This window comes from Vidua chalybeata, chromosome 37 (genome assembly GCF_026979565.1).
Source record: "Vidua chalybeata isolate OUT-0048 chromosome 37, bVidCha1 merged haplotype, whole genome shotgun sequence".
In the NCBI taxonomy this organism is placed as follows: Eukaryota; Metazoa; Chordata; class Aves; order Passeriformes; family Viduidae; genus Vidua; species Vidua chalybeata.
This window is the reverse complement of record NC_071566.1, coordinates 27,515-35,529: the sequence shown is the minus strand read 5'-3', so window position 1 is coordinate 35,529 and position 8,015 is coordinate 27,515. Positions and strand designations below refer to the sequence as shown.

General features: G+C 61.0%; 1 protein-coding gene across 1 annotated transcript; it reads right to left on the bottom strand.

The window, feature by feature from the left end:
• Window positions 1-4,121: 4,121 nt before the first annotated feature.
• Window positions 4,122-7,516, bottom strand: LOC128802309 (serine/threonine-protein kinase pim-2-like). Its single transcript, XM_053968610.1, has 5 exons — window positions 7,449-7,516; window positions 5,762-6,524; window positions 5,577-5,627; window positions 5,006-5,372; window positions 4,122-4,363 (listed from the first exon to the last, which is right to left on the bottom strand). Exons 1-5 carry the CDS (start codon window positions 7,514-7,516, stop codon window positions 4,122-4,124), a joined length of 1,491 nt encoding a protein of 496 aa, XP_053824585.1.
• Between the last annotated feature and the right edge of the window lie 499 nt (window positions 7,517-8,015).

The following is an 8,015-nucleotide window of genomic DNA, read 5'->3' as shown; positions in this document are numbered from 1 at the left end:
AGTGTGTGCAGGGCCCCTTTGTGACACGGTGCTGCATGGTCACCGTGGCATGGAACAGGACAGCGTGTCCAAGGGCCCTTTGTGACACAGGGTGACACAGGAGCTGGCGGTGACAAGACCGCGCCACAGTGCTTGGAGCACACGACAGGACAGGATGGGACAGAGCGGTGCCGTGAGGAGCCCCCGCACAGCGCACTCGTTCGTGTCTGACCCGGAGCTTTTCCCAGGCGTTATTACTGCAGCTGACCTCGAGGCCAGACCACAGGACTTGGTGCCCCAGAGGCATCTCCCATCCCTGCCACCGGTGCCCTCGAGGCCAGACCACAATCAATCCTTGACAGGATTCTCCTGTCCTTGTGGCAGGAGCCCTCGAGACCAGAGTGCAGGACTTGCTGTCCTGTAGCCTTCCTGAGGCTTCTCTCTTGAAGGTGCCTTCCAGGCACGACTGCAGGACTTGCTGACTCGGAGCTTTTCCGAGGCATCTCTCCTGCAAGTAGCCACAAATCCAGTCACTGCCATGGAGCAGAGACCCCCGAGAGTGCCCAAGCTGGCCCGGCTGGAAGAGGAGGAAGAAGGCCCTGGAGCTGCCCCAGTAGAAGAAAACGAAGAGGTGGTGCCATTTGAGCCACTGCAGGACGGTGAGTGGCAGAGCTGGGCTACAGGGTTGGTGCCTGCAGCCAGCTTGGCACCATTGCATTCCACTGCATCCCATCCCACTGCATCCCATTGCATCCCATGGCATCCCATGGCATCCCATCCCATCCCATCCCATCCCATCCCATCCCATCCCATCCCATCCCATCCCATCCCCTGGGGACATGCCCACGGACAGGACAGAAGAGGGGCCGGGCAGACACCCCGCAGTGGCCGTGCTCCATCCCCTGGGGCATCCCGGGGCTGTCCCTGCCTGGGGAGCTCAGGGCTGGGCTGTGTTCTCCGGCCTCTCCCGCAGCCCCTCAGCTCTGGCTGCGCTCGCTCTTTGCCAGATGCAGCCGTGGACCGCACACAAGAGCAGGACCCTGCCCGTGGCCTCTTCTGCAGAACAGCGCAGGTACCTGCAGCCATCCCCACCTGGGCTGGGCCTGCTGTCACCGCTCAGCCGAGCACCGCGCTTGGAGCATTCCGTGGAACACCCCTGGCTTCCTGCCCTTCTCCTACACCTGGTTTGCAAATTCATCAAGAGGATTCAGGAGGAAGAGACCAGCACCATGGGCACAGGGCTCAGAGCATATTCACACACCTTCAAAGCCAAGACCTGTGCTGCCCTGCTGGATATGCTCGTAGCAGAGGGGTTTTGCAATCCAAAGCAAATAAGCAGCCTGTGGCCAGGGCTTGAGCCTCCAGGAATTGCTTGGCCTCCCAAGCCACGCCCGCTGGTCACTGGAAGCCTTTGAGGCCATGGCAGTGTGGTGGGAAGGGAAGCACTTCTCTGGGGAAGCTGGGGACATTCCTCCCTCTGGCAGCTTTCCAAGTCTCCCCGTGCCTTCTCCAGCTGCCCGCCATGGTGAGGTACATCCACCAGTGGCTCATGGACAATCAGTTTGCTGAGCACAGGCTGAACAGGGCCCTGCTGGATCTCACCAAAGAACAGCCCGCTGACGTAGTAATGACGCTCCTGCGTGTGGCCCCATCCTGTGACAGGTATGGGGCCACCTGCCCAGAGGGCTCAGGGCTCCCCAGCCCATCTGTACAGCCTGTGCCAGGTGTCTGACCAACAGAGAGTCCCCAGGGCCCTCTGGCTGCACCCCTTCAGATTCTGGCCTGTGAAATGCCTGCAGCCTCGGGAGAGATGTGATGGGCGAGGCCCCTGTCAGTCAAAGCAGGGGCTGGTCCATTCACCCAGTACAAGGCAGCCTGCACTGTGACACACGGCAACAGAGTGCCAGGCACAGCTGCGGGTGCTCCCCATGAACCTCAGCTCTGGGACCCCTGTCTGCCCCAAGCTTCAGGGGCTGCAGTGGGAGCCTGGCTGGGCTCTGCCCTGGGGCCATCCTGCAGGGACAGCTGCAAACAGGGAGCATTCCCTTGCCACCAAGAGCCAAGCCAGGGCTGCAGGGCAGCTGCTCCAGCCCAGACTGCACTGCTGAGTGCTGTGCTCTGGGGCTGGGGCTCCCCGCACAGGGGACTGGACTGGTGTGCCAGAGGAGACAGAGAAGCTGCAGCTTCAGCCTAACTGAGGTGGGTGCATGGGCTGGGAAGAGTGGCGAGGCTCAAGGGGATTCACAGAGCTCCTTCTGCTGGAAAGACAAGGAAAAGGGAGTGGGAGCTCAGCAGTGAGGAGAGCTGAGGGCTGGAGAGCAGCTCTGAAGGACACTAAAATCCCACCAGACCTCTGAGACATTGCTGCTCCTCAGCCAGTGACAGGATGAGTCCCTAAGCCGGGGGACTTATCCTCGTGGTGGTCTTCCTCGTGGTGAGGGGCACCAAGGAAGGCAGCAGTGTGATGGAGACTGCCACGGGCTGGGAACTCACTGGAGGAAAAGAGGGAGCAGTTGGGAAGTAAAAGGCAGGTGGGGGAGAGAACTGTTCAGAGAAGGGCTGAGCTACAGCTTGAGCAAGCTTCAAAATGTCATTTGGGGTCATCCCAGATTGATTTCATCTCAGAAAAGTATTGAACAAGTTTATTTTTTGGGTGGTGGCATGTTTTCCTTTGGAGGTGTACACTCTGCAAACTTGAGCTGTGTTGCTGAAATGCTCAAGCAAGGCTGTGCTGCAGGTCACACCATTTCTTCTTTGGCTGATTCTGGCCCGGTGCTGAGCTCCAGCAGAGCCCTGGCAGAGCCCAGAGCAGCCTCAGCACCCGCAGAGCCCGGCTGCAAGGAGAGAAAGCAGAAAGCGCCCGTCAGCTGAAGGCTCCTGTCCCCTTGTCCCAGCCGCCCGCGGTGCCCAGGCCATGCTGGCCGTGCCCAGAGCGGTGCCCAGAGCTGCCCATCACTGCTGCCTTTGGCAGCAGAGCAGGAGGGCAGGACATGTGCCCAGCCTGCAGCCAGCCACGGCACATCCAGCCCTCAGCAGCTGCCCGCAGCAGGATGCTCCTGTGCTCGCTGCCATCTCCCCAAAGCTCTGATCCCACCATGCCAAGCAGACGGGACCCACCTGACGCCATCCCCCGCTGGAAGAAAAGCTGGTCCCAAACGATGTCCTCAGCCTTCTCCAAGGGCACGGCCCATCCACGCCACAGCTGCTCCCAAGCACTTCCCCATCCAGACTGGACCCCACCTGGAACGCTTCCTCTAGAAAAACACACAACAAATTATTGAAAGTAGATTACAGACAAAAAGGGGAAACAAGAAGAAAGGTCAAAAATCTTCTCTCTCTCTGGGGCTTGAGGAAGGCCCAACCCCTGCATGCCAGGGAAAACCCCACCCACGGGTGAGGGAAGCCCAGGATTTCTCCCTTCCCCCTGCACTGCCCCCCAAAATAACTGTGATCCCAAAGCAAACAGGGCAGTGGAGCAGCCCAAGCCCTTCCTTGCCTGCAAAGCAAAGCAGCCCCTGCACAGGTTCTGGAGTCCCACCTCTGCTCCCACCATGGGGTTTGTTTGTGTCGGGCTGGCTGCCCCAGCCCCAGCCCCAGCCCGGGGCACGGTGGGTGCTGGGGGCTGTTGGCAGGGCCAGGAGCCCACTCCCATTTCGTACCCACCCCAGCCCAAGCCCCCAGCCCTGCCAAAAGCAGCCTGGCAGCCGACTGAAGGATCAGCTGCATCCGCCCCAGCAAAGGGGGAACCTTTGGCTCCAGGCCAGGCTGAGCTATGCCCAAATCTGGGAGCATCCCCCTGCGTGTGGACTCATCTGCAGATTCCCTGTGGAGCCTGGCTTTGAAGAAGGTGTCAGAATCCAAGTCCATCATCTTCAGCTGCTGGTGGCCAGGTGGAGCAAGAGCTTGTCATCCATGATGTTGTCCTCGCTGTCTCCAGCAGCAGCAGCCCCACCTGGCACAGCTTCTCCAGGGCCTCCTTCTCCTTCCCTGGGTGAGCCCAGGTTGTCAGGGTTCTGCCCAGGGCCCCAGCTGTCAGGGAACCAGGACAAGCAAAACCAGCTCGGATAGCGGCCACCAGTGCTGGGCAGAGCAGCTCAGCTCCAGCACAAGGGCTGCGTGTTCCCATCTGATGAGCGGGATGCTCACGAGCTGCTGCTGTCTCCCAGCACTGGTATTGCCCCCGTGGCCAGAGATGAGGATCCACCTGGAGAGAGCCGTTGTGGCAGCGAGAGCTGATGGTCCCAGCTGATGTTCCGGCTCCTCCTGAAAGGGTGCTCCCCGCAGACCATCTGGTGCAGCAGGATGCCCAGGGACCAGACGGTAGCTGGCTTGCCATAGTACCAGCCAAAGTGGGTCCATTCCGGGGGGCTGTATGACCGTGTTCCTATGGAATACAAATGGGCTTCAGCAGGGGGATGCTGCTGCTCCCAGAGCCTGGCCCCAGCATCCCTGGGCATGCGGGGGCTGCCCCAGTGGCACACGGGGTGACCGCTGCCCTCTCGCCAGCACCGGGGACTTGTGTACAGACTTGGGACTGGAAAAGAAGCCACTGGTGTCAGAAGAGAGTGGCAAAAGCCCTGGCAAGGCCCGACCATGACCAGGAAAAACCCACCCAGTGTGGGGGAAAAACAATGCCTTCATCCTCCCTGCCTGCATTGCCCCAAAAACCATTATGAATCATAGTAAACCAGGTGAGCGAAGCAGTACAGGCCCTTTCTCACCTGCACACAAACCGGCTGGGCCACAGGTTCTGGCCAACCATCTCTGCTACCCCCACCCACGGGTGTTTTTGTCAGGCTGGCAACCCCAGCCCCAGCCCCAGTCCTGGGCAGAGTGGTGGGCAAAGGCTGCCAGCAGGGCTGGAAGCTGGCTCCCCACCCAGCCCTGCTCAAACGCAACTCGGCTGAAGACTCAGTGCCATGAAGGGCAGCAAAAGGGAGAATCCCTGCTGACACACCCAGCTTGGGCTGGGAGATGTTGGGCCATAACATACCAGTTCCAGGAGCACACCCCTGCCTGGGCTCACCTGCAAAGTGAGTGTAGGCTGTGTCCTGCAGGTAGGTGCCACAGCCGAAGTCAATCAATTTGGCCTGCCCGGTGGCCAGGTCAACCAGGATGTTCTCTGGTTTGATGTCCCTGTGCAGGACCCCGCAGCTGGTGCAGTGCCGCACGGCCTCCAGCACCTGGCGGAACAGCCCCCGCGCCTCCTCCTCGGACAGGAACCCCCGTGCCCGAATGAAATGGTGCAGGTCCTGAGACCGCTCTGGGCGCTCCAGCACCATCACGATGTCGTTGGGGAGCTCAAGCCACTCCAGGAGCTGGACGACACCGGGGAAGCCAGTGGACACCTTGGCCAGCAGCACGACCTCCAGGGGTGCGCTGGTGCCGTCGGGCTGCGGGAGGAGCGCGATGCCGTCAGTGGGGCTGAGGCCGTGCCGGGGCTGGGGAAGCCCTCAGCCAGCCCGGGATGCTCTGCATGCCCCGCTCAGCCCACGCCCGCTCTCCCTGCAGGGCTCCCGGCAGCTCCCACCCTGCCGGGCCCCGGCTCATCCCCGCCCGGCACGGCCCAGCTTCTGCCGCTGGCCCCGCTCACTCACCAGCTCGCCCCAGTGCCGGATGCGATCCCGCGGCACCCTTTTGATGGCCACCTGCGAGCAAGGGAGAGCAGCGGGTTCAGCTCGCTCCCCGCCTAGCCCAACCCCATCCTCCTCCTCCTCCTCCTTGTCCTGCTCCTCCTCCTCCTCCTCCTCCTCCTGCGCCCGCCGCCAGCCCCGCCGCTCACCGGGGCGCCGTCCGAGAGCCGCGTGGCCGCGAAGACGCTGCCGAAGCCGCCGCTGCCCAGCAGCGAACCCAGCCGGTACCGCTCCTGCAGGGCCTCCTGCGCCTTCCCTGCGGGCGGGACGCGGCTGTCAGCGCTCGGCCCGGGGCCAGGAGCGGCCCCCGAGCGCCCCCCGAGCGCCCCGGGCCGGCCATCCCCAGGCGTTCGCTCCTGGCAACGGGACAGCGGCGGCTCGGGGCCGGCGGCCGCGCTGCCGAGCGGCGGAGCTCGGGCCGGGGAAGCCGCAGCGGAGGCGGCGGCAGCGGCCGCGCCGCCTGTGTCCTCCGCGGGGCCCGGGAGGAGCCGGGGCCGGGGCCGGGACTGGAGCCCACGTCGGGGCCGGGGCCGGGCTCGGGCCAGGCGGAGCCAAAGGGCGGCGATGCCGCCCCAGCCCCAGGCACTGATGCCCGCCCAGCAGCGCCAGCGCCAGCACGGCCAGAGCCGGGCGGGGGCGAGACCGCGGCGGGACGGCCGGGGACAGGGACAGGGACAGGGACGGGGACGGGGACGGGGACGGGGACGGGGCAGCCCCGCCCGGGGCCGGGGGCGGGCCGGGGGCATGGCTCGGCCCGGCAGGGGAGAGGGAGACTGGGAGCGGAGGGGGCAGCGGGAAAGGGAGAGCGGGAGAGGCTGCGGGACAGCGGAAGAGGGAGAGGAAGAGCAAGAGGGACTCGAAAAAATCGCTTCTTTCGCTGCTGCTGCCGCTGCTGCCGCTGCAACTGTGGCTCTGTTGTGTCACAGTGGATCCTCTGTTCCATGAGGTTCCATGGTGTCGCCATGGTTTTCTTGAATTGGCAGTGTCACAATGGACCACTGGTTCCATGAGCCCCCGCTGTGTCACAAGGGTGTGCTTGGTTCCATGAGGAACCAAAAAGCTCTGCATAAACATTGAGCAACACTTGTTTAACACACTTGGGAACATCTGTTTGCATTCAAAAGGGAGGTTAAAGTCAGAATGGCAGCAGCAGCTTCCATCTGCAACAGAGATCCAGGGAAAGGACAGGGACAGAGAATTCAGCTGAAGGGCTCAGAGAATTCTGCTTCCAGAGATCATTTCTGGTCACACTGTAGAAAGGTGACACCATTCCAGGCAGCCTGTACTGAGCAGGTGCTTCCTGAGTGGGGTTTGTTGTTCAGGAAACCTGCTCAGGCTTTTCCATTCATTCCTTTCAAACAGGAAAACTTCTCCTGGGCCTGTGTGCAGGCAGAGCCCTGAGGAGAGCAGGTGGGACACGGTGCAGTGGGCTGGGACATGGAGCTGCAGAGCTCAGGGACAAGGTTCTGCTGCAGGGCACAGGGATGTCAGTGCCAGGTGGGCCATGTCAGACATGGTGAGACTGGGGCTGAGGAGCAGCTTGTCCAAACAGGGTCAGCCCTCAAGGGGCTCATTCTCCTACATGCCCAGAGCTCCCAAGGAGACATTCAGCATCAAGATCACTTGGGGAATGCTTCTGTCACCTCTTCTCTGAATTAAAAAGTTCGGAGTCTGTTTGAAAGCCACCAGACCTTGTGCTTGTAGGTGACTTTAACCTGCCAGCTATCTGCTGGGATCTCAACACAGCAGAGAAGAGGCAGTCCAGGAGGTTCCTAGAGTGTATGAGGACAACTTCTTGTCACAGCTGGTGAGTGAGCCCACCAGGGGAGGGACTACCCAGAGCTGCTGTTCACAAACTGCTGAACTGGAGAAGGGCTGGTGGGACATGGGGGGTTGGAGGCCATCTGGGGTACAGTAACCATGAAATTATAAAGTTTTCAGAATTTGGTGAAAAAAAGGAGGGGCATCAATACAACTTCCACACTGGATCTCCAGAGGGCAGACAGTGGCCTGTTAAAGAGACTTATTTGAGAGTACCTTGGGAAGCAGCCATTAAAAACAAAGGGGTCCAGGAAGGGTGGGTGTGCTTCAAAACAGAAATCTTGAAGGCACAGGAACCGATTATGCCAGTGTCCTGAAAGATGAGCCGAGGAGGGAAACAGCCAGCCTGGATGGGCAAGGAGTGTTGCAAGGACTAAGGAGTAAAAAAGAGGGTGTATCATCTTTGGAAGGAGGGTCAGGTTTTCAGCAATCCTTAAAAGGGTTGCTAGGCCACATAGGAAAAAAACTAGAGAGGCAAAAGCCAACTTAAAACTCAATCTGGCCACTTCTGTAAAGGTCTATAAAAACATATCTTTATTAATACATCAGTGGTAAAAGGAAGGGCAAGGACAACATCTATTC